This window comes from Diabrotica virgifera, chromosome 6 (assembly GCF_917563875.1).
Source record: "Diabrotica virgifera virgifera chromosome 6, PGI_DIABVI_V3a".
In the NCBI taxonomy this organism is placed as follows: Eukaryota; Metazoa; Arthropoda; class Insecta; order Coleoptera; family Chrysomelidae; genus Diabrotica; species Diabrotica virgifera.
Genome location: NC_065448.1, coordinates 79,113,831 through 79,141,295, shown reverse-complemented (window position 1 = coordinate 79,141,295; position 27,465 = coordinate 79,113,831). Strand labels below are relative to the sequence as shown.

Genomic DNA, 27,465 nt, shown 5'->3' with positions numbered 1-27,465 from the left:
ATGTTTGAAATTACGAAGTACCTACATAAATTCAAGCTCAAACCTTCTTCTATCAGCTCCCCATAAGAATTTTTGGCACGTTTTTTTTTAATTGTTAAACATTATTTTTTAATTGTTAATGAAGCGCATGTGAGAGGACGGGCGATCGGGCTGCATTAACAACTAAAAAACAATGTTTTAAAATAAAACAAGCCCAAATTACTTATCGGTAACCGATGAAATAAGGTTTGAACTTGTTAGTTGACCAAAGAAGTTAGTGACTTCGTAGTTTTAAAAATAATATTTTTTATTTGTATTTTTGAACCTTGAAAATCGTCATTTTTCTTATTTTTCAGTTTTAAATAATTTATAACTCGAAAATGATTCACTTTAGAGAAAAACTATAAAAGACCTTTTTTGTTCTCAATGATCCAAAGAACCCAAAAAAAAAATAATATCTAACCGGGCCGAAAAAATTTATTTTTATAATTTGTTTACAATTTTTTTCTTAAAATAAATGTAGCAATAACTCCGAAATTAAGGCATTAGGAGTAGGCATAGGGAATATAACATGAAAATAATCAGTATTTCTTAAGGACTTCAAAACGCAAAAAATATACAGTGTGTTCCATTTGCAATAAGAAAGTTTATTAGACTTCTAGAAAAGCGGAAGATCTGACAACAATGTAATTACCACTATAATATCGGCCGCATCAGAAAATCCTTACCCACCAAAATCTAAGAAAATCGTGTAAACCGTTTACGAAATAATTAAGGGTTTCCATACATAAAACTCACTCTGTATAATAAAAAGAATACATGTATGTATCAATTAATACAAAATATAAAAGGTTCATAAATTCTTATCTTATAATTTGCAACACAGTAAAAACGAATAAACATATCATTAATATATAGGTATCTAATTTGCATAACTGTCATGCATTTTAATTGCACATATCAATATAATAAAAACTTTATCAAGGATATTCATATCTGGTTTAAAACCACAAGGTAAAATATAAATAAAAAGTTGAGTAAACCGAATTAAGCAAATATAAACAAATTTCTACTGATAAAAACTCACGATAAGAATTATTCTGTATGTATTTTAAAATAATTTCCCACAACCTGAAACAAATTTAGAAGAAATTTTGAGCTAAAACTTTTCCGTGAAGTTATTATTTTTAATGGAACGATTATACTAATAATTACTATGAAGCAACCAATTAATGGCTGCTTTTGTCTCTTCGCATTAGTTTAGCTTGTATGTACACTTCTCCAAGAAATTAACTTGTTTTTCTTTTTAAGTGTCGTCTCCTAATCGGAGGTTGGATATCATCATCACTATCTTTACCCTATCTACCGCTGCTCTGAAGAGCTCTATAGAACTGCATTTAAAGCAGTCCCTTAAATTCTTCAACCATGACTCTCCTTCTTCCTATACTCATTCCGCCTCTTATCTTTCCCTGTATTATTAGTCTTAGCATTTCATATCGCTGTCCCCTCATTAGGTGTCCCAGATATTGCAACTTTATTATTTTTATTGTGTTTATTATTTCGCATTCTTTGTCCATTTCTCGCAATACTTCCGTGTTCGTTTTCTTCTGTGTCCATGCTATTTTAAACAACCTTCTGTAACACCACGTTTCAAATGGCTGTGGCTCATTTATGTGTTCTTGCTTCAATGTCCAGCTTTCAAGTCCATATTGCAGTATCGAGAACACGTAGATCTCAAAGCTCTTACTCTCAGTTCTAATCTAAGGTCTTTGTTGCAGAGAATTGTTTTCATTTTTACAAACGCATTTCTTGCTAGTTCTATCCTGGTCCTTATTTCGGTTGTTTGATCATTTTTCTCTGAAATCCAGGTTCCTAGGTATTTGTATGTTCCTAGGTATCCAGGAATTTTTAGTCCATATTCTTAAGGAAACTGTTTGTTTTGTTTAGTAGTAATTGGAGTTGTTCAGCAGAGCTTGTCATAATCACGATGTCATCTGCATATCTCATGTTGTTAACAGATCTTCCGTTAACTATTATTCCTTCACTTTGAAATAGTAATGATTCTTCAAAAATGGCTACACTGTATACATTAAATAGTAACGGAGACATAATACATCCCTGCCTAACTCCTCTCCTGATTTCAATTTCTGGACTGGGTTCGTTATCTATTACAACTTGTGCTCTTCGATTCCAGGAAAGGTTTGTTATTATTCGTAAGTCCCCTTTGTCTATGATTTTTGTCTTTAGAATTTGGACTAATTTTTCATGTCAAACTTTGTCAAATGCTTTCTTAAAATCAACGTAACAAACATGCACATCCACATTCATGTCCATGCATCTTTGAGCTAACACATTAAAACCAAATAACGCCTCTCTGGTTTCTAGTCCGTTTCTGAACTCAATCTGACTATCATCTATTCCTTCTTCCCGTTTTTTATTTATACGACCATGTATTATTTTCAAGAATAATTTAAGAATGTGACTTATTAATGATATTGTTCTGTATTCACTGAAATCTTTAGCGTTTGTATTTTTAGGGATAGCACAAAAGGTGGAGAGTAACCATTGTTTTGGTATGTTTCCTGTTTTGTGCACTGTGTTAAAGAAATTAACGCACTAGGAGTAACGCATTAAGAGTAAAAGAGAAATTAACGCACCACGTTAAAAATTGCTTATTTTTTCTCGAATTTTCTAAACCTGTTGTACAATTCATGTTATAGACCTATTTTTTAACGATATCGCTGTAATAATATTGTTCCTAGACAGGTAAATTGTCATTGTACACCGGGTGCACCAATCAAACTGTGATTTTTCCTCAAAGTTCGCGTCACCTTGTGGAATATTCTAGCATTTATAAAACTGAAATAGAGTCTCGGTTATCCGCCCTTCGGTTATCCGCCATTCCGTTTTATCCGCCGTACTATTTATGCAATAAAATATACTTTTAGTCCATAAGGTGGAACTGAACTGATTGGAAAGACATGGACATGATACAAGAAATGAATGATGGCCAAGACTTAATGCCTACATTGAAAGCCACCAATTTAAAAGATCTCAATTGCATGGGATAAAGTTGGGACACAAACAGTTGCTAAGTCTTGGGATAAGCTGTAGGGAGGCGAGAATAAAGAAACCGAGGACAAGCACTCCGGGTGAAGTTTAGGAAAATATTTTGTCCTTAGTGGAACTTATCTCTGGGTGTGAGGATGCGTCTTTGAGTGATGTTGGAGAGTGGTTTTCAAGGGATGACCAGTATGAAATAACCCATGAAGAAATTGTTACTCTTGTTAATGTGAAGGTGATGAAGACATCCAAGAACCAGATACTCTTGAGGCCCACATAGTTTCACACAAAGAAGCCGTAAAATTTTTTTAATCGATATCATGGTTCTACAAAGATGACGTGACTTGGCAGCAAAAAAGCGAGATGCAAAAACTTCTGTCTCATTTAACCCTCCCTATTATCCGCCATTTTAGCTTAACCGAGACTCTACTGTATATAAAAATACTGAAATTAAAACCCAACTATAGCCTCATGTTTTCTTAACATTATCTTTTTTGATTCATTCGCTTATGTTGGATAATAAAAAAGTTAGGTACTTTAACAACTAGCCTTATTTTTCATCAATACAGGGTGTTTTTAAATAAGTATGGCAAACAGGTTAATTCCGCATGAAAAACTAATGACAGTTTGCTTTATAAACGTATGTCCGCAAATGCTTCGTTTCCGAGATAGGGGGCGTTGAAATTTTTCTTAAAAACTGACGATTTATTTATCCTCATGAATAGTTTATACTTTTGCGACAGCAGTGAGATAGGTCTGTAATTTTTTGTCTTTTCTATCGCCTTTTTTAAATAGCAGGATTGTAAGACTTTCGCTCCATTCGTCGGGTATTTCTCCTTTATGTAGACACTGACTAATACACTGGGCTAATTAGCAAAATTCATGGAAAAGTTATTTACCAGCAATTTTATTGCTGGAATCGAATTATAAAATCCTATATGTTAATAATATAGGTATGCAAAGTCCGTAGATAGTGTGCTACTTTTTTTATTAACAAAATGGCGCCCCCAAATCGTGTTTTTTTTTCAATTATTGGTCTATAACCCCGAAGATTTTAACTTTACACCAAAAACACTTAAATAAAAATTCACCCCAATTTAATTCTACATAGAGGCATGTTTTTTCCGATTTTCTCTGACGAAAATTTTCCTCGGATAATGTGGGTTTTCCCAACAAAATCTCGAATTTTCAAATAAATTTTTTGGGCAAGTAATTATTTATCAATAATTAAATAACTTGGTGAAATAAAAGCTTTCTTGGTATAGATTATAACTGCAGAAACCGGTGAAAATTAAACGAATATTTTGACAACAATTCAATTGTTAATTAACAATTTACAGTCGCAATAACAACCAAAATAATCATGAGACATTGATCAAACTTAGAAAGAATATAAAGATGTGATGCCTATTTAATATTTTGTCAACAAAATACAAATTTTTCATTTTTTGCATAATCTTTAAATGTAAAAAAAATAGTTATAAACAAATTAACATTTCTCAGAAATTGTTATTATATTATAATTTTAAAAAATACTTAAAATGCGTATTTTAAAGGTCTTGAAAATGAATGCTTTAAAAAAATTTTCCAACCATTTGCAAAAAAGTTATGAAACAGCAAAATAAACATATTGTCCTTTTCATGATCATTTTTCAGTGCGTAACAAATGATAGGAAAAAGGGTAAGTCCGTGATAATACACATTTATGACATTTATTCTAACATGACATGTGTTTCTTGCATTTATAAAATGATATTTTCTTTGATTTGTAATCTTATAAATTATACAGATTATATTTGTAATATTATTATCTAATTAAAAAACAACTGGAATAACTAGAATAAATGTTATAAAAATGTCACCGACGAAATGTAATCACCGACGTGCCTTTTTTTCTGTCACATACAATTTAATGCGTTAGAAAGAAATCGAAAAACTGTAACGCACTGAAAGATGATCATGAGAAATACTGTACGATTACTCCGTTATTTATAATTTGTTTTAATTGTTTCAAAGCTTAAAAGTGAGTTTATGGTACAAACTAATTACTGTACGTCGCGCGGCGGTCGTCGCTTCGAGTGAAAATTTTAGTTACTGTACTGTATTAGTCTACTTTCGCGCGTGTAAATTAGAAAAAAAAAATATTTATAATCTTTAATTAAAATATAACCATTAAACTAATAATCGATATTTTTTGTAAGTAATTAGCTTGTACTTTAAACTCACTTTTACGCTTTGAAAGAATTAAAAAAAATTATAAACAACGTAATAATCGTATGTTTACTTTGCTGTTTCTTAACTTTTTTGGAAATGGTTGCAAAAAAGTTTTAAAGCATTCATTTTCAAGATCTTTGAGATACGCATTTTACCTATTTTTTTTTAATTAGAATACAATAAAAACTTCCTGAGAAACGTTAATTTATTTATAACTATTTTTTTTTTAACATTTAAAGATTATTCAAAAAAATTAAAAATTTATATTTTGTCGACAAAATATTAAATAGGCATCTCATCTTTATAAGATTTCAAACTTTGATCAGTTTATCATAATTATTTTGGTTATTATTGCTACCGTAAATTATTAATAATTAACAAATTGTTGCTAAAATATTCGTTTAATTTTCACCGGCTTCTGGAACTATAATCTAAACCAAGAAAGCTTTTATGTCACCGAGTTATTTAATTATTGGTAGATAATTACTTATCTAAAACTTATTTGAAATTTAAAGATTTTGTTGGGAAAACCCGCATTTTCCGAGGAAAATTTTCGTCGGAGCAGATCGGGAAAAACATGTCTTTATGCATAATTTAATTTCGGTGAATTTTTATTAGGGTGTTTTTGGTGTAAAGTTAAAATGTTCGGAGTTATGGAGCAAAAATTGAAAAAAACACGATTTGGGGGCGCCATTTTGTTGATAAAAAAAGTAGCACACTATCTGAGGACTTTGCATACCTATATTATTAATATAATAAGCTTCGATTCCAGCAATAAAATTGCTGGTAAATAACTTTTCCCAAAAATGGCCTATTCTCCGATAATCAGCCCAGACTATAAATAGATTTCTTAATGCTTGCAAGACTTCTTTCCCTTCTTTCAACATTTCCGCAAGGAATCCATCTGGTCCCGGTGCTGTACTGTGCGTCAATTGTGATAATGCTGCTTCTATTTCATAATTTTCTATTTTTGGTAGTGTTTCTGAGATCACTACCAAATCATCACTTTATTACTTAAATATCATTGAGCCACTCATGGTTTACTCAGCAGTTTACTCGACAAACAGCCGAATTCAAACATACAAGCATACAATCGAGATCGTAAAAACTATAATGAAAAAACTGTGAGCTTAAACATATCAACGAATAGATTATTTTTATGAACACCATTATCTTGATTAACTGTTTAAGATTGAATGTTCACATATTATGATTTCCGGGAAATGCGCGTGGGCGTTTTTTGAGTATTTTACAACTACAATTAATTTATGATTTAAAAACTTTGATTTGCATTGGCTGGTTTTTAATTTAAAAATATCTTCGAGGAACTTTTGACACCTCCACCCAAAAGAAAAAGAAACAATATTTTAGGAAATAATACTTTGTATATTAATCTGCTCGTCGATTAAGCTAGTGATATTCCAAAGCACTGTGCTTATACAAATAAGTATTTCTATAAGCGACTATCTCGTATCACTAAAATATATTTTTGCACGATTGATCATTTTTGACTGTTTACCGTGACAGATCCAACTCGACGGTAAGTAATTCACTTACCGTCGAGTTAAAAAATCTCTTAATTTTAATTTATTTTTTGAAAGAATAAAGAAAACTAAAGAATTATTTATTAATATTGAAACTTATGGTACAATTTGTTAATTTTTCTCTTCAAATACGCGATCAAAGTTGAAAACTTGGAAATATCAATGCCATCATAAAGAAAAACGGTGGATTTAATCATTGAATATTCTGCCCAGAGGCTTCCAGGAGCTTTCAACTGCATATGTCTATGAACGAAATATGCCAATAGAGTCTTTTCTTCGATTCTTAAATTCTTGCCTTCGCACCATTTTTTAAAACTTTGGTAGGTATTTTGATAACGGATTTTGGATTTTTCGGGAATAATTGCGGAACACCCTTCTTCCCAAGCCCGTTCAATTTCTTCAAATTCACTTTCGCTCATATTTTAATTTATAATAATCAAAATTGTACTTAAAATTATTGACAACTAAATAAAAATCTCCATTGTTGTTATGCACCCTAGTTACTACCTAACAACCAAAGTATCTATCTTGATAAAATGAATGGAACTAGTAGTCCAGAAAGCCACTGCGCATCTGCTAGGAAAAATATTCTAATTCGGATTTTTTGCACATTCTTACTCAAAAAGGACTCCTTTTAACAAATTTGCATGTTGCCAGGACCAAAAGGTGGTCAAAAATTTTTTAAACGTTTTTTTTTGTTTTTTTTTTAATTATTTTTTTTGCATGGAAAAAAGTTTTTTTAAGTTTTTTGGATCATTCCAAACAGAATAGGTCTTTAGTGACTTTTCTATAAAAATGATAGTTTTTGACAAATAAGCGATTAAAAATTGAAAAAATTGCGAAATCGGCCATTTTTAACCCTAAAAAACTATGTGAAAAACTGAATATTTGAATGTTGCCAAGGTAGGTAGATATTCTTTAAACATCGATTGATGAAATCCCGAAGAGTTTTTTACAATACAATATTCAAAACTCCTTTGTTTTTTAATTGCTATTCAAGCGTGCGCGACACTATTTTCCACCGACAGTATGGTGCAAATGAAAGGAATAAATTCGTATTTCGTAAACCGGCTACTTTAAGGAAAAATCCCGAAACAGGTCGATTTTTATTTTTTAGTTAAAATTTTGTGACATCTACAGTATACTAGTGACGTCATCCATCTGGACGAGATGACGTAATCGATGATTTTTTTAAATAAGAATAGGGGTCGTGTTCTAGCTCATTTGAAAGGTTCTTCAATTATCTATTCAGTAATATTAACATTTACATGAATATTTATACAGGGTGTCCAAAAAATTTTTATTAAATTAAATTATTTGACAAAAAAAGAAGTAGAAGGACACCCTGTATAAATAATTATGTAAATGTTTATATTACTGTATAGAGAATTGAAGAACCTTTCAAATGAGCTACCACTCGACCCTATTCTCATTTAAAAAAATCATCGATTACGTCATCACGCCCCGACGGATGACGTCAGTAGTATACCATATATGCCACAATATTATAACTTAAAAATAAAAATCGACCGGTTTCAGGATTTTTCCTTAAAGTCGCGGGTTTACGAAATAACGAATTTATTCCTTTCATTTGCACCATACTGTCGGTGGAAAATAGTGTCGCGCACGCTTGATTAGCAATTAAAAAACAAAGGAGTTTGAATATTGTATTGCAAAAAACTCTTCGGGATTTCATCAATGGATGTTTAAAGAATATCTAACTACCTTGGCAACATTCAAATTTTCAGTTTTTCACATAGTTTTTTAGAAATTTTCAGTTTTTCACATAGTTTTTTAGGGTTAAAAATGGCCGATTTCGCAATTTTTCAATTTTTAATCGCTTATTTGTCAAAAACTATCATTTTGAGAGAAAAGTCACTAAAGACCTTTTCTGTTTGGAATGATCCAAAAAACCTAAAAAAACTTTTTTCCATGCAAAAAAAAATAGCTTTAGGAAAAAACAAAAAAAAAACGTTTAAAAAATTTTTGACCACCTTTTGGTCCTGGCAACATGAAAATTTGTTAAAAGGAGTCCTTTTTGAGTAAGAATGTGCAAAAAATCCGAATTAGAATATTTTTCCTAGCGGATGCGCAGTGGCTTTCTGGACTATAGTCAATATGACGAAAATGTTTAATTTTATAATTTATAATGGTATCAATCGCGCAAAAAACGTTATAAGCATGTCGAACGTTAAGGGTAACCGATCTCAGACAATAATTGGAGTCGTCGCTCCGCTCCTCCTCCAAACAATTGTCTTCGATCGGTATAAAACCCTTACCGTTCTCCATACTTAATATACTATTTCTAGTTTGAAAAGAGAAGATAATTGTTATCATGAGTTAACCTCGCTTTTTCATTTACCAAATGAAAATCATTATTTTTTTCTTTTGTCAGTAAGATGTTGCAAAAAATTGTCATAACACTCGGCATTTAGTCTCTTCCTTTTCTAACCAGTTAGTCAAGATTATTCCAGGAGGATGTCAAAACAGTTGCGATAACTTTTCCTGCTGATAAAATCATTTTTAACTTCTTTAGATATTTATATCAGTGTATCAAAATAATACACGGAAGGAAGGCAGAAGCATACAAAAATATGGAAAAAAACGATGAGTAACAAAAACCAAATACATATGAATTAACAAATTAATAAGAAAACAAAGGAGAAAGTTGAAAACTATTTAGAGTACTTACCCCAAAAATACTACATAGTAAGTTTTATGTATGGAAACCCTCAATTATCTCGAAGACGGCTCTCACGATTTTTATAGATTTTGGTGGGTAGGGGTTTCCTAATGCGGCCGATATTATAGTGATAATTACATTGTTGTCAGATCTTCTGTTTTTCTGGAAATCTAATGAACTTTCATATTTCATATAATACCCTGGATATTTTTTGCGTTTTGAACTCCTTACGAAATACTGATTATTTTTTATGTTATATTCCCTATATCTAAATGCCATAATTTCGGAGTTATCGCTACATTTATTAAAAAAACAATTTTTTTGGCCCAAGTAGACATTATTTTACGTTCTTTGGATCATTGGGAACAAAAAAGGTCTTTTATAATTTTTCTCTAAAGTTGATCGTTTTCGAGTTATAAACAATTTAAAACTGAAAAAAATCGAATAATAACGATTTTCAAGGTTTAAAAACACAAGTAAAAAATATAATTTTTGAAATTACGAAGTACCTAAATTCAAGCTCAACCCTTCTAGGAGCTCGCCATAAGATTTTTTGGCACGTTTTATTCTAAAACATTGCTTTTTAATTGTTAATGAAGCGCATATGAGAGGACGGACAATCATTAACAGGAGGACGCATTAACAACTAAAAAACAATATTTTAAAATGAAACAAGCTAATCTTGCAACGGGTAGTACTTGAATTTGTGTACTTCGCAGTTTTAAAAATAATATTTTTTATTTGTTTTAAAACCTTGAAAATCGTCATTATTCGATTTTTTTCAGTTTTAAATTGTTTATATCTCGGAAACGATTAATTTTAGAGAAAAATTACAAAATTTTTTTTATTCCCAATGATCCTAAGAACCTAAAATAATGTTTATCCGGGCCGAAAAAATTGTTTATAATTTGTTTAAATTTTGTTTTAAACAAATGTAGCAATATCTCCCAAATTATGGCATTTAGGTATAGGGAATATAACATGAAAACTAATCAGTATTACTTAAGAACTTCAAAGCGCAAAAAATATACGGGGTGCTCTATTTGAAATAAGGAAGTTCATTAGATTTCCAGAAAAACGAAAAAACCTGACAACAATGTAATTACCGCTATAATATCGGCCGCATTAGAAAACCCTTACCCACCAAAATCTATAAAAATTGTACTAGCCCTTTCCGAGATAATTGAGGGTTTCCATACATAAAACTCACTCTGTATAATACTACGAAAATAAGAGGAATTTTCTGGAACAAAATCAAAGCAAAAAAAACAAATGCAGGCGCAAATACGTGGAAGCTCGATAGAAGTTAAAATATCAACAAAAAACTTAAAAACCCACAAAATCTTTTCGGGAGCAAATGCACCCCACTGTCGTTAACGTTTGCCATATTTTAAAACTTAAAATTTCTCGAGTATGTCCTCGAGAGAATCATGTTACAATTTTACGTTTCTTTTGTTTCAAATAGTAGGGTCAGCTTGGTAATACAATCCGCAACATTTTACTAGAGTCGGTGAGGCTTCTAGTGTAGGACGATTTATCACACTCAGAAGTAGGGGAGTGCATATAGATTTTCACTTCTGAAAAAATCAAACAAGATAGAACTTTTTGTAATTTCATTAAGAAATGTGTAATTTTAACTATTTATAATGGGAAATAAGCCACAATATTATTAAAAAATGATTTTTATTAACGTTTCGACGCCCAAATCGGGTGCCGTTGTCAAAATACAAAATACTACTAACATAAATAAAAATGTTGTTGCTTAGTAAAAAAATTCTTCTATTAATTTATTTAATTTGACTCATTTATATCGGCAATTCAGATACATATGATACATTTTAAAGTAGAAAACTTTAAAATGATATTGCCAATATTTATGAGTTGCGTTCCTGGGACGACTTTACTGAAAGATAGTTCATTCGATTACATGAAATCAACCCCAACTCAAGAATATCCGTCACAAAAAAATCATAGCATGTGATCTGTCTTTAAAAAGACAACCACATGCAACGGTGACATTAAAATTAAATAAATTATTAGAAGAATTTTTTTACTAAGCAACAACATTTTTATTTATGTTAGTAGTATTTTGTATTTTGACAACGGCACCCGATTTGGGCGTCGAAACGTTAATAAAAATCATTTTTTAATAATATTGTGGCTTATTTCCCATTATAAATAGTTAAAATAGTAAAGATGCCACAAGAAAATAGCTTCAGAACAACATTAAGAAATGTGTAATAAACAACATATCAAAAAGTTCTACTGGAGAAGTGGGTGCTTCATTTTTTATTAAACAAATGAACTGCGAAAATAGATGTTTTTTTAAATAACTCAGAAAATATACATTTTTGAAAAAAACTGACTTGGCCATTGAAAAATTCAGAAAATTTTACAAAAAAAACATTATATAAAGATTTTTCTAAAATTAAATCTGTAGCTTCTATAATTTTTTATTTATAACGCTAAAGTCACCCTTCTCACAAACATTGGCGCACTGTAAACTAGCGTACAGCGAAGTGCACGGTTGAGTTATTTTAATGTAATTCTTTAACTAATCGATCAAATGAAATTTTACAAATTGAACATGAAAGAAGAATAATTAAGCTATCTTAGACTTATAATAAAAAGAAACAAGATGTATGGGCATAAGTACGGTGTGAGCTGAAAGTGAGACTTACATGAATTTTGTTTAAAAATGATTTAAAAATGTGTAACTAATACAATTTTTCTTATAAAACCCCCAATTTTGCACAACTTAGGGGTCATCCATAAACTAGGTCGTTGAGAAGAGGGAGGGGGGGGCTTGCTTATTTCGACGATATACGACAGGGGGGTGGGGGGTATGAGTGCACATTCGACGTCGTTTAATATATTGGTATATTTAAATTTGTCGCTATTGTCTCTATAAATATAATTTTTTACTAGCTTTTACCAGCATTAAAGTATCAGATATTCATATAAAAACGTACCTATAGTTTTTGAAATGAAATTGAAAATAAAACAAAACGTTTACGAATAAATACACCTTTGTTAAAATTAAAAAGAATTATCTTATAGATACTTTTATCACATAAATTTCGTATTTATCAGTCACAGTCACATTAAAATAATATTAGGTAGCACTTTTGCAAAAGTTTAGCACAGGATAACAAACAGTAAGACATTGTTCTTTGAGTTTAAACAAGCTCTTCTATATACAGAAAAATGTTTGGAAGCAAACAATATTCAATTGTTAGTTTATTTATGTGCTGCATACTGTGTGTGGAAAAATAGTTCTGAAAGAATGAATGGAAATAAAATATTGTGTTATATTTAGTAGTAAGTCGTATTTATACTTAGAGAAGATTTATAAGCAAAATCTTGATCCAATGCTATTTAAATGCATTCATTTTTTTCGAATGCTCAGAAAACTAATAAAAATTTTTGAAAAATTTAAACGCAGATTGAGAGATTACATTATTACCGAGGACCAAAAGTTTCTGAAAACATCTATAATGTTTATTTTAATAAGTTACAGGGATAAAAAAATATTTAGTCTGATTTTTAAGTTCAAAAATTTCATTCAAAAGAAACCTTTTGTTTATTCTAAGGGACTTTCAGCCCTCGGTAATAATGTAATCTTTCATTCTGCGTTTACATTCTTCAAATATATTTATTAGATTTCTCAGGATTCGAAAAAAGAATGCATTTAAATAGCATTGGACCAAGATTTTGCGCCTACCCCCTTAATTGTTCTTGTTGTGATACATTCGCAAATAAAGTTTCAAGGTTGATTAAAAAAAACAGAAATAACATTGAATTTTTTTAAATCACTGAAAGGGGGGTCGTGTACTGCAATGACGACGTCGACATGGGGGGGGGGTTCGTCTGTAACCGACGAATTACGACGGAAGGGGGGGAGGGTATTAAAAAGTCCAAATTTTTTACGACGTAGTTTATGGATGCCCCCTTACCTTTCAGTCATCTTACTAAACGATGTTTCATTCAAAAAAAATCTCAAAAATTTAATTCAAATGATACGACGTCTCAAAAAATGTAATTTTTGAAAACTTCATAGTTTTACAGAATTAACACCAATTTAAGACGGTATTACTCAATTTTCAACAGATCTATTACAGTTTTATAGGTGTTTTTTTAAGCTCAGGATGTAGTCTTTAAAATGCACTAAATTATTTTACTTTAGAAATGAAATAAGCTATTTCTTTTTGAGAAAATTAAGAAAAATAACAAAAATGTAATACAACAACCGATAATTACCAGCTAAAAAAATGTTTATACAAATTGATCAAAACTTTTTTCTGTAAATCTTATCTAAAATACATTTAATAATAAGCTTCAACAATAATAAATGTTCAATAAAAAAAATTTTTTTAGCTCTTAACAGTATGTCTGCATAACTTGGAACCTATTGATAACTTTTTTATTATCAATCTCACGAAAAAAGGTTATTCTTTATAAAATACTTTGCATCGTATAAAATGTAAAATGCAACCATCAAATAGAAAATTTTATTAATTTTATACGAGGTATGTCAAAAATATGAATTTCACTCAAGAGTAAAGTACCTTTATATTTCACAATATCGAAAATTGTTATAAAGAAAAGTTGTTTGGAATTAAAAAATATGTTTCAGTATTCAACTACGTCCTTCTAATTCAAATATTGTGAATAATAAAGGCACTTGACTCTTAAGAAAAATTCATATTTTTTACATACCTCGTATAAAATTGAAAAAATTTGATATCTGATGATTGTGTCATAGATTTTAGACCAGGTAAACTATTTTATTATCAATTTTACGAAAAAAGTTATTCTTCAGAAAATGCTCCACCTGGTCTAAAATCTATGACACAATCATCAGATATCAAATTTTTTCAATTTTATACGAGGTATGTAAAAAATATGAAATAAAATGATGATGGGTATCCCTAATTTGAGAAAAAATTGAAAATTTTATTTCGATTAGAATAATGTTCCTGTTGGGGCTCCAGACTCTCAACACCTAAAGGTAAAGAATTGCAGCATGTTGTGACCGGACACAATTGTAGATGGCACTCTACTGGGAAACCCACTTACTGGCCAAGTAATGCAAACAGAATCCCAGACCTCCTAGATTTTTTCATATCCAGAGGTGTAGCAACAAATTTTATAAAAGTAGAGGATGTAGAGGAGCTTATATCTGACCACTCTCCAATTCTACTAACAATTAGTGAGCAAATTGTTACCACTGAAATGAAACCCGCGTTGACCAATAAGTTTACGGACTGGGTAAACTTCCAATCAGAAATTAATGAGAAAATTGAGTTCAGTGGATTTATTCAAACGACAGAACAATTGGAACAAGAAACCGATCTATTTATGATAAACATCCAGCAGGCAGCGTGGAACAACACACCTATAATCCAAAGAAAAACAGTAGGAAACAATTACCCCAAAGAAATTAGAGACTTGATACAGGAAAAAAGAAAGGCTCGGAAGATATGGCAAAGAACTCGAATTAAAGAAAATAAAAATAAGCTTAATAGGCTCACACAACAGCTGCAAAGGGAAATCTCGAAAATTAAAAACGAATCAATCAATAAGTACCTGAGAGAACTAACTGATGATGAATGCACCGATTACTCCCTTTGGAAGGCAGCCAAAAAGATAAATAAGCCAGTTCAGCATGTACCTCCTCTACGAAAAGAAAACAGAACATGGGCAAGAAATCCCAAAGAGAAAGTGGATGCGTTCGCTGATTATTTAGAAAACATATTTCAGCCAAACCCTGGGGAAACTCATGTAGACGATGAACCAGTAGCTTTTGATTCTGTTAACATACAACTGACTACTACAAAAGAAGTTCAAAAATTAATCAAAAACATCAATACAAAAAAAGCGCCTGGGTTTGACCTGATCAATGGTGAGATACTAAAAAAATTACCTAGAAAAGCCATAGTAAAGCTTACTACACTAATAAATGCATCCTTTAGGCTTAGATATGTTCCCATCCTTTGGAAAACTGCAGAGGTTATAATGATACCAAAAGTAGGACAAGATAACCATGAATTAACATCATACAGGCCAATCTCCTTACTATCCATAATCTCAAAGGTGTTTGAAAAATTACTACTACGAAGAATGAACCATATAATTGAACAAAAAAATATTATTCCAACTCATCAATTTGGATTTCGTGATAAACACTCCACAATTGACCAGATCCATCGAATAGTAACTGAAATAGAAAAAGCACTGGAAGGGGACAAAATTTGTTCGGCAGTATTCCTGGATATCGCAAAAGCATTTGACAAAGTATGGCACGACGGTCTGTTAATGAAGCTAAAGAAAATATTTCCTATGCAACTTGTTGAAATATTGAAGTCATACCTACACCAGCGAACATTTAGAGTTAAAATGGAAAACGAGTACTCTGAGTTAAAGCAAATAAATGCAGGGGTTCCACAAGGTAGCGTTCTTGGACCAATACTATACCTTTTGTACACATCTGACATTCCAGAGAGGGAAAACATCCAACTGGCCACATTTGCTGATGATACAGCAGTCATGACAATAGGAGCAACTATAGAGGAATCTACGATTAACTTACAAAATGCAATTAATGGTATAGAAGGCTGGTCCAAAAAATGGCGTATAAAGTTTAATGAACAGAAGTCAGTTCATATTAACTTCACTAACAAGAAAATCAATAATCTTCCAATTATCCTAAACAACAACGTTGTTCCTAATAAAAAAACAGCGAAATACCTGGGTTTAAATCTCGACGTCAAACTAAAATGGAAGGAGCACGTTAAAAAGAAAACTGAACAGATGAAGATAAAGTACAAAAATATGTATTGGCTAATAGGTAGGTACTCTCAACTTTCCATCCAGAACAAAGTACTAATTTACAAACAGATATTGAAACCGGTGTGGACCTATGGCCTACAATTATGGGGCTGTACCAAAAAAAGTAATTACCGAAATTTAGAAACGCTCCAGAACCGAATATTAAGGAATATTGTATGTGCTCCTTGGTATGTTCGGAACGACGATTTGCGTAGAGATCTTAAAATCGAATATATTCCAAATGAAATCAAGAATGTCGCCAGGAGACATGAAGACAGGCTCCATAAGCATCCCAACCATGAAGCACTTCAGCTTCTTGTCAACGAACCCCAGATGCGAAGGCTCAAGAGGACTAAACCGTTCGAGCTCGTGTAATGTGTGAAGTTGTGCCGGGCTTAGTTAGTGTTGTGCATTGTATTGTAGCCACAACAAATACGTGAGCAATTAGTGAAAAGCAGAGTCAGTGCTGTGCTGTGTAGCCACAACAAAGAAGTGGACATTTCATGTAAAAAAAAAGCTAGGATGGACCAGGTGACATCTAGTTTACAAACATTTTTTAGGGAAATTAGGTTAAAGAAAAAATACTGATTAATCTTGTAGATTAGGTGTATTTATATTGTTTAAATAAAAAAAAAAAAAAAAAAAAAAAAAAGAATAATGTAATTGTATATTAAAACAGAGTTTTTAATTTCAAACAACTTTTCATAATAGCATATTTTGAAATTCTGGAATAAAAAGGTACTATACTCTTTAAAGAAATTCATATTTTTGACATAACTCGTATAAAATTGATAAAATTTGATATCTGGTGGTTGAGTTTTAGATTTTTGACTATGCAGAGTATTTTATAAAGAATAACTTTTTTCGTAAAATTTATAATAAAAAAGTTTTCCATGTGGTTCCTAGCTACGCAAACATACTGTATAAGAGCTTCTGTATAAGAATTTTCAAATTGTAGTGCCATATTCGGATTCAGCATATTCAAAAACAAAATAGAAACATATTTGATCAAAGCAAAATGATGAATTCAACAATATTTTTAAAATTATTTATACAAAAGAATTGTTATTGTTTAAAAAATTAATAAACAATTAGCGGCCAAATCTGCGAGTAGAACTTTTTACTTTAACATGTACATAAACTAACAAAAAAAGTTTTAAAAAAATATAAGCTTTTTTGAATTATTCTGAAACAATGCATATTTTCGTTCTAATTGCACTCCCCTAAGCCCTTGCCAGTATCTCAATGCAATCGAAATTGAATCTCAATTGAATCCGCCAATAAAAGTGTAAAAATATATTTTTTTTGAGGATTCACTTTATATTTCAGTTTCTTACCAATTCTTGTTTAGTGCAGTAAGTTGTTTTGTGCAAGTGACACTTTGAATTTTCTATTGATAAGAGAATGCTTGTGCATCTAAATTTCACGATTCTCGATTTTCTACTGAAGAAAAACTAAGATTTTGAATGGACAACGATGATCCGGAATTTGACTAAAAAGTGACAAACCAAGAAAATAGTGACAGAAGAATGACAGAGAATTGCTTCACGAGAGTGAATCTGACGAATTCATGTAAACCTAAAATGATACTTTATTATAACAAAACAAAAGGAGCTGTTAACATACTAGACAAATCGGCACAACAATGCACAAGACAGCACCAAACACACAGGTGGGCCATGGAATGTTTTCACCTATTAGATATTTCAGCTATAAACGCTTTCAAAATTTGGAAACTAAAAGTAAATTATCCAAACTATGATAGGAACATTTGGATGCAAGACAAATTTTTTTAAGTAAACTTAAAACGGGAATTGGTGAAAGATAAATGTTATCTACAGATATCGAAACACAAATACACAGAGCCACAGGACAAGGTCGGTGTTACTTATGCCAGAGAAAAGAAGACCGAAAGTCCTGGCATTACTGTATTATGTTAGTCTAAGAGCTAGTGAACCCTCCCACTAACGGTCGTCCTGTAAGGCTAGAAATTTTTCTAGTGATAATTCATAGCACACCAAGGCTAAAAACCATGACCTGGCAGGCCTCAGCGGTGCACGTGTATCTATCAGGTGAATCGAAAAGTGCAAATTTAGGGGGTAAAATAAACTTTCTCCTGTAAGGTTTAAATTTAAGTATGTGTTTGAGTAAGTCATTTAGAAGAAATGTGTACAATGACAGGCGATTCTGAAGAGCATAAGACCTTGCCAGGCAAGGGGAAAGATTAGGGGTTTTTCCTAAATTTATTTTTTTGCATCGAACAAATTTTTTTTAAGTTTTCTGAATCATTCCAAACAGAAAAGGTCTTTAGTGACTTTTCTCTTATGTTAATAGCTTTTGTTATATAAGCGAATGAAAATTTTGAAAATTGCGAAATCGACCATTTTTAACCCTAAATCGGACATTTATCTAAAAATTTCAATGTTGCCAAGGTAGGTAGATATTCTTTAAACATTGATTGATGAAATCCCAAAGAGTTTTTTGCAATACAATATCGAAAACCCCTTTGTTTTTTAATTGCTAATCAAGCGGGCGCGACACTGTAGTATAAGTGAGGACGTTTGAGTTGGCATAAATTCATTATCTCGAGAATGGGCAAATTTCAAGAGAAATCCTCAGACAGGTCGATTTTTATTTTTAAATTAGGACTTTTTGGCATATATATAATACTAGTGACGTCATCCATCTGAGCGTGATGACGTAATCGATGATTTTTTTAAATGAGAGTAGGGGTTGTGTGATAGCTCATTTGAAAGGTTATTTAATTCTCTATTCACTAATATAAACATTAACATAATTATTTATACAGAGTGTACAAAAAAAATTTTTTTATTAAATTAACTTTGATTAAATTTGACAAATAGAAGAAAATTTTTTTTGTACACCCTGTATAAATAATTATGTTATTGTTTATATTACTGAATAGAGAATTAAATAACCTTTCAAATGAGCTATCACACAACCCCTACTCTTATTTAAAAAAAATCATCGATTACGTCATCACGCCCAGATGGATGACGTCACTAGTATTATATATACCAAAAAGTCCTAATTCAAAAATAAAAAACGACCTGTCTGAGGATTTCTCTTGAAATTTGCCCATTGTCGAGAAAATGAATTTATGCAAACTCAAACGTCCTCACTTATAGTACAGTGTCGCGCCCGCTTGATTAGCAATTAAAAAAACAAAGGGGTTTTCGATATTTGATTGCAAAAAACTCTTCGGGATTTCATCAATTAATGTTTAAAGAATATCTACGTATCTTGGCAACATTGAAATTTTTAGATAAATGTCCGATTTAGGGTTAAAAATGGCTGATTTTTCAAAATTTTCAATCGCTTATATAACAAAAACTATTAACTTAAGAGAAAAATCACTAAAGACCTTTTCTGTTTGGAATTATTCAAAAAACCTAAAAAAAATTTGTTCGATGCAAAAAGAATAATTTTAGGAAAAACCCCTAATCTTTCCCCTCGCCTGGCAAGGTCTTATGCTCTTCAGAATCGCCTGTCATTGTACACATTTCTTCTAAATGACTTACTCAAACACATACTTAAATTTAAACCTTACAAGAGAAAGTTTATTTTACCCCCTAAATTTGCACTTTTCGATTCACCTGGTAGATACATGTGCACCGCTGAGGCCTGCCAGGTCATGGTTTTTAGTCTTGGTGTGCTATGAATTATCACTAGACAAATTTCTAGCCTTACAGGACGACCGTTAGTCACAGGGTTCACTAGCTCTTAGACTATGTGTCTTTGTGTGTTGCTCACTCTGTGAAAAATTTCATGTATTTGTCTTGCAACAATAATCATTTATTTTTTTAAAGAAGAAATAAGTACTTTGTAAAATTATGTTTCATACTATAATAAAAATGTCATAATTATCTTTCAAATCAATTTCCTGTTTTAATATTAAAAAAAAATTGCTATACGGATGGTGTGCAACCCACAAATGCACCCCACCCCACACAATTATTTACATAAGAATCTAGGCATCATCTTAGGAGCGTTAACAAAGTGTTTACTAAATACATATACTCCTATACTAAATACTATATATCTAATTTACTTACCGTTGCACGTCATCCGCATCATAGCCTGAGACGTCACATGATACCAACAAGAAATATTTAGGCGGTAGGTGTGTTCTTTTTTAGAATCACTTTGCCTTTTACAGCCACTAGGCATATTTTATTATACACGCGTAGAAATAATATTTAAAGATTTCTATTAATGTTAACTTAAAGAAATACACAATAATATGTTTCATTTAATTTGTATAAATTAATTATAAAGTGTTTTTATGAAGCATATTTGTTCGGAATACACTGTAACTATAATTGAACGAAGGTGATATTTTGGCATAAATTGGTAACATTTATTTGACAGTTTTTTATTTATTTATTTTACGAGAAAACCCCATTAACAAATTACAATTAACAAAATAAATAACAATATGTAAACAGATTGAAAATATAAACTTAATTCTAATTTAAAAATTTAAAATAAATTATTTCCATTATACATTATCATATACACCCTTAAATAGAGACTGGGTTACATCACGTCATATTGCAATCTAAAAATTTATGCTCCTTAACTGACTTTTAAAATAATATAAACTAATACCAAAGACCTCTAGATGATACTGATTTATAATTCTTGCATATCTATCTAAAGGAGAGTAGTAACCATAGTTTGTTCGGTGAAATGGTACAAAAAATGAGATAGAACGATTTCTCCTATTTCTTGAGGGAATCCCAATGTGTAATTGATTCAATAGATCTGTACAATATATTGTACAATTTACTAATTTATACAGAAATATTAATCCAGCACAAATCCTGCGATCTACCAGGGATTGTAACTTAAGTTGCTTTTCAATTTCACTATACTCATGATCTACTATAATCAACTTAAGTTTATAAGAGCACACCTGCAAGAATTTATGCTGAATGCTTTCAATTGTTGCAATGTGCACTGCATGATATGGAGACCATATCACCGAAGCATACTCTAATCTAGACCTAACTAATGAACAATAAAGAATTTTGAATGTATTTACAGAAAAAGTTTTACAACTCCTAACTATAAAACCTAGCATTTTTTATGATTTCACTGTAATTGTATTAATGTGTTCCACAAAAGTTAAATTTTCATCAAATATAACCCCTAAATCCTTAATTTTAGAAACATAATTCAGTGTTATCCCTTGTAATGAATATGAAGTATTCAATTTTCTAATTCCTTTACAGAAGCTTATGTGACAACATTTAGAAATGTTTAACCTTAGCTTATTTATACTACACCATTGATCTAATCTATCAACATCTTCCTGCAGAAGTTTTTGATCCTCCAAACTGCCAATTACTCTAAAAAATTTCAAATCATCTGCAAAACCCAGGGCTTCACAGTTCTTAAAACATTCAAAAATACTATTTACAAATAAAACAAAGAAAATCGGAGAACAGTGTCCTCCTTGGGGAACTCCTGAGGTAACATTTATAGAATCTGATTGATACGAACCTATTTTAACTCTTTGCTGACGGTCAGACAAAAAGCTCTTAATCCATTCTAGAGTGTCTATGCTAAACCCAACATTATAAAGCCTATTGAGTAATGTGTGGTGATCTACTTGGTCAAAGGCTTTGGAAAAATCAGTATATATAGAATCCACTTGTTGAAAGTTTTCAAGTGCTTTTGTAATTTGCATCTGATACGATAATAAATTGGTGACCGTAGATCTACCTGCACAAAAGCCATGTTGGTTATTGGATATTAATCCTCTACAGAGCCACTTCAATTGATCACTTACTAAGCTATCAAATAGTTTTGGGATTGATGACTGGATACAGACACTCCTATAGTTAGTAACAAGATTGTTTGCCCCACTTTTAAATATAGGCATTATAAAAATATAGGCATTATACAGTTGCGGTGATGACACTTCATATTTGTTTATATTCTTTACTATAAGTATTTGTTTCATTATATTTACTGTTTGTATTATGTACTTTAACGTAAGATTATAACTTAATTATTGTTTTCTATTTCTAAAGTTTTTATTTATTTACATCGAATATTAATTTGTTTTGCTGTATAATCCACTTCCGCAAAAATTGTGTGATGTATTTGATTTAAAATGAATTCAAGAATTTTTTGTAATTGGGCAACAATGTCAACTTAGATCTCTAACGTAAATACATAATGACGTGCAACAGTAAGTAAATTAGACGGACTGTAAATATTTAAAATATTAAAATATATATAAAAATACTTACTGTAGCTATAAGAGATGCCCTAAAGAACAGCAGCTTCAAATCGACCACAGAAAACAATCTTGGATTCAATTCTCTGCCAATGAAAAATCCATACATCCTGCTCTTTCCTACAGCAAATTTATTAAGAGCACTGATCGGTACATAAAAGCTCCTAACATACGTAAAAACTGATGTTATGATTCCCAACGAAATAAAACCAATCAGAAATTGGAACAGATGATCAACAATGTATGATGCTACATCAATTTTTTTAAATTGTAATCCCAGGAATATAACGAACAATATTAAGAAATTTACTAATCCGTTTAATACATAGTCAAATTTACTATATTTGTTGGGAAGGCCACTAACTTTAGCACCTCCGGCAGGAATAGCACTTAATAGAGCAAGTACAAGAACATAGCCAGCAATACTTAAATACGATTTAGCATCAAAGAATGTAGAAAGCAATCTTAATCGTTGTAATTGTGGTTGGCCCAAAAAGGAACAACGAGATTCTGTACAAAAGGTATAGAGAGCTATTACAGACAAGGGTATCAATGGGATCAATAATAAGGCACCATATATACCACCAAATTCAACAAATTGTTTGTTTCCAACATATTCATCAATTTCTTTTTGAGACTTCTTCTCAATTAATTCATCATCATCAGAAAATTCACCTAGACGTTTTGTTAAGGTGACTGACTCAAAGTGTTTTAGATGAACTATTCTATCAATATCTTTATTTTGAGAAGAGCGTGTAAATCTACGTGTAAGACCGACTGCGTCTATAGGTTCTGCACCACTAGTTTTCTTCAATTCCTAAAAATGATATTATTTAGAATAAATAAGCAATAATAATTATACCTTATAACTTACATCGATATCTTTATCTTCAATATCTGTGTTTCTAGTTCGCCCTCTTACAGTAGCTTTTGGTTTTTCCTTAATTTCTGGGATACTGTCTGCAGTGTCAGAATCAGTGTCAGTATCAACAATAATTTTTTGTTTCTTAGGTTGTATGTCTGAAATAGGTTACATGGTGTTAGGTTGCATGGTGCATAAAAAACTAAATCAATAAACTTTTATTTAAAATTATCAAAATAAGATGTAATGGTGTGATTGCTCAGTGATATCACTGTGAAAAACTAGTCATTTATAAGAGTGGTCTAGGTAATAGAATAGATTATATTTACTACTTATTATGTCAAAGTGAAACTAACAACAGCAGCAAATTAAAAATAAAAAGAAGATTCTGAGAACACTTTTACTTCCTAAATTTTAAAAAAATCGATTTTTGTTTTATTATGTAAAAGCATTTTACTGTCTTATGACTCAAACTTGATGTTTTAGGACATAAAACAAGTTTTGAAATGTGGTTATTAAAAGCTGTAAAATTATTTGTTGCTTCAAAAACTGCAAAATGAGGTAAAATCGTTAATTATTGTTTATAACTATTTTAAAAATCAACACAGATATTTGCTATTGCATCTAAAGTTGGGTATTGTGGTCCTCAATAAACCCTCAAAATTTCAGGTCAATATTAGTATAAAGGTTATTTTATTTCGTTATCCCAGAGACATTTTTTGCAATAACATTAGTTAGAAAATAATGAAGAAACAGTAATTCTATGCATATCAAATGAAAGTTTAAGAGTTAATCTATCAATATGTAACAGGGAATAACCAACAGACTAAACAGGGAACAAGAAACGTCAGACCCGGAAGAACAATGGAGAAACATAAAAGAAGCAATCCTGAATACAAGTAAAGTAACCCTAGCAAAGACCAAGAGAAAACACAAAACAAAAGAATGGTATGAAGAAGAATGTCAAGAAGTAACAGAAGCAATAAGAAAAGTAACACTTAAAAATCTCGAATATAGCAAAACGAAGCAAAATTCACAAATAACGAAGATAGCAATAAACACGAATACAAAGAATTGAGAACAATCATGAAAAGAAAATGTAGAAGCAAAAAAAAGAAAATACAATGAGAACAAACTGAAAGAAATAGAAGAAAAATTTCAAAAAAAAAGATCATTCTGCCAGGAAGCAACAAAATGGAAAGAGGGTATCGGAAAAACAACCATACATTAGAGATGAACAGATACTGCTAAATAAGCCCGAAAAAATAATGAGAAACTAGCAAAACTATTCCACAGAACTGTTAAATAAGAAGCTATTTCCTTGTGGCATTTTTATAATCAACTATTTTTAATGGGAATAAGCCACAATTTTACCAAAAAAAATGATTTTATTAACGTTTCGAAGCCCAAATCGGGTTTTGTTGTCAAAATACAAAATACTACTAAAATAAACAAAAATGTTGTTGCTAAGTAAAAAAATTCTTCTAATAATTTATTTAATCTGACTCATTTATATTGACAATTCAGAAGTATATTATACATTTTAAAGTAGAAGACTTTAAAATGATATTGCGAATATTTATGAGTTGCATTCCTGGGACGACTTTACTAAAAGATATGTTCATTTGATTACATGAAATCAATGATAATTACATGAAATTACAAAAATCACATGCTATGATTTTTTTGTGACGGATATTCTTGAGTTGGGATTGATTTCATGTAATCGAATGAACTATCTTTTAGTAAAGTCGTCCCAGGAATGCAACTCATAAATATTGGCGATATCATTTTAAAGTCTTCTACTTTCAAATGTGTAATATACGTCTGAATTGCCAATATAAATGAGTCAGATTAAATAAATTATTAGAAGAATTTTTTTACTTAGCAACAACATTTTTGTTTATTTTAGTAGTATTTTGTATTTTGACAACGAAACCCGATTTGGGCTTCGAAACGGTAATAAAATCATTTTTTTGGTAAAATTGTGGCTTATTCCCATTAAAAATAGTTGATTGTTAAATAAGAGTGAAGTACAAAAGGAAGAAACCATGAAATTGAAGATGATCAGGTAGCAATAGAAATACCCACAGAGCAAGAAATAGAGAACGAAATAAAGAGTCTGAAAAATAACAAAAGCCCAGGAATAACAGAAATATCAGCTGAAATAATAAAATCAGGAGGGAAAAGACAATAAATTGCGTAAAAGGTTGTGTAAGGTGTTTATACTGATACAAATTTACTAAGCAAAACAGACGGATCTCTGTTGTTGAAGCGGTTTCATGCAAGATACGTCTGTTTCGCTTATAAATTTGATGCATATTGGTATAAACACTCTCCACCTTTTACGCAAATGTTGAGTTATGTCATTTTGGCTTAGGAGGGCAGTATACGCTTTGTTCATCGACTTTAAGCAGCCCTAGCACACAGTAAACACATAGCAGATGCAAGAACTGATGAAAGAATTGGGAATATAAAATAAAATATATGTATGGGGCCCAAAAGAAAAAGAACCCCCTTCAGTCCTAAGAAGGTTAAGCTTTTTAATGAACAAAAAAAATTACACTAAATTGTTAATAAATAAAAAAGGTACTGTAGATGTCTCTGTAAATGTATAGGCATTGTATAGGTTTTCTTCATAAAAGCCTAGAATAACTGAAAAAATTTCAGATACCTTGGTTTGTCACAGTCCTGAGAGAAACCTTATTTCCCAGAGCTAATTTTCAAAATTTTAATATGACATTCCCCATTCTTATCAATTTGCAACATAAACAAAAGATTACCTTTTTCTTTTTTATCAGCAAGCAACTCATTAGTACTCCTAATTGGAGATCTCTTGGATACAAGCCCAATAGGAGTAGAGGTTTTTGGGGCAGCAGTCGCATTTTTAACTCTAGATGGGCTTTTAACTCTTTCAGTTCTGGTAGGTGTAGGAAGTCTGGTCTTAGCCTCTTTGGTTCTGGCAGGACTTGTTCTATTTGGACTTTTTTGTCTTGCTGGACTTTTTGTTCTCGCAGGACTTCTTGGTCTACCTGAAGCCTTCTTTCTTACCGGACTGGTTGTTGTTGGTCTCGCTGGACTTTTGGGTCTAGCAGGACTTTTTGGTCGTCCAGGACTTTTCGGTCTTCCCGGACTCATCTTGCGGGTTCCACTCGTAGATTCCGATTTTACTTTATCCGATGCTACTTTTGAAGTAGATTTTCCTTTGCTCGTCATTCTAAAACCAAAAGATTTTGAAATTTAAAGAGTTTTGTGATGTAAACAAGGAGGCATCAGATAAGGTTATATTGGTTTAGGGGTGAAAATAGGATATTTTCAAATGAAAATAAATTTGTAAACGCAGCATTCATTAAAGAGAACAACAATTTACCAACCTTTTACTTTATAACAAAATTCCGTTAATCACAATACTTTCTAATCAACCTCTGTGATAAAAGCAAGCGACGCCGTAAAATGACGCTTAACCTCTGATCAAAATAATTGCTGGGATTGGCTGTTTAAAACTGTATAAACAGTCAAGTCAAGTTGATGTCTAAATTAATTATGAAAAATTAATAAATGAACACTGATACTAAAATAGTATGAGAACATTTAAATTAAATATTAAATGAATTTTACAAGCTTTTATTTCAATATTTAAACCTTTATCTAGACATAATTTCCCCTCTCGCATTCACCCTTAACTGACAGTTAGTGACAGCAAATACTATGGACGTCCCATGACGTCCATAGTATTTGGTGACAGTTATTTTTTTCAAGTTATTTATTTGGTGAACAAAGTTTAAAGATCATGTCTCACATTTAATTTAAGATAAGTAGAAGTGCAACACTTCAAAAATAAAATTGTAAAAAAATCAAATTATAGGGCATGCACCGCATGCATTAATAATAATTTATATTTAATTAAGCTTTGTTTTTAAACCAAGAGGAGTAAACGAAAAAGACAGATTCACACCCAAGAAAGTCACTAAAAATATCACCAAACACATTCTTTTTTTTATCGGCCTTTGTCGGTAAT

At 31.0% G+C, this 27,465-nt stretch overlaps 1 protein-coding gene across 1 annotated transcript in view; it reads right to left on the bottom strand.

The window, feature by feature from the left end:
* LOC114335732 (delta(14)-sterol reductase LBR) overlaps positions 1-27,246 on the bottom strand; it is a 55,876-nt gene extending 28,630 nt beyond the window's left edge. The window contains exons 1-4 of the mRNA XM_028286021.2: positions 26,822-27,246; positions 26,231-26,664; positions 23,460-23,605; positions 22,599-23,402 (exon numbers count right to left, since the gene is read on the bottom strand). Coding sequence (XP_028141822.1) covers positions 22,599-23,402; positions 23,460-23,605; positions 26,231-26,663 — 1,383 coding nt within the window. The 5' untranslated portion in view covers position 26,664; positions 26,822-27,246. The remainder of the gene's footprint in view (positions 1-22,598; positions 23,403-23,459; positions 23,606-26,230; positions 26,665-26,821) is intronic.
* Positions 27,247-27,465: the final 219 nt, after the last annotated feature.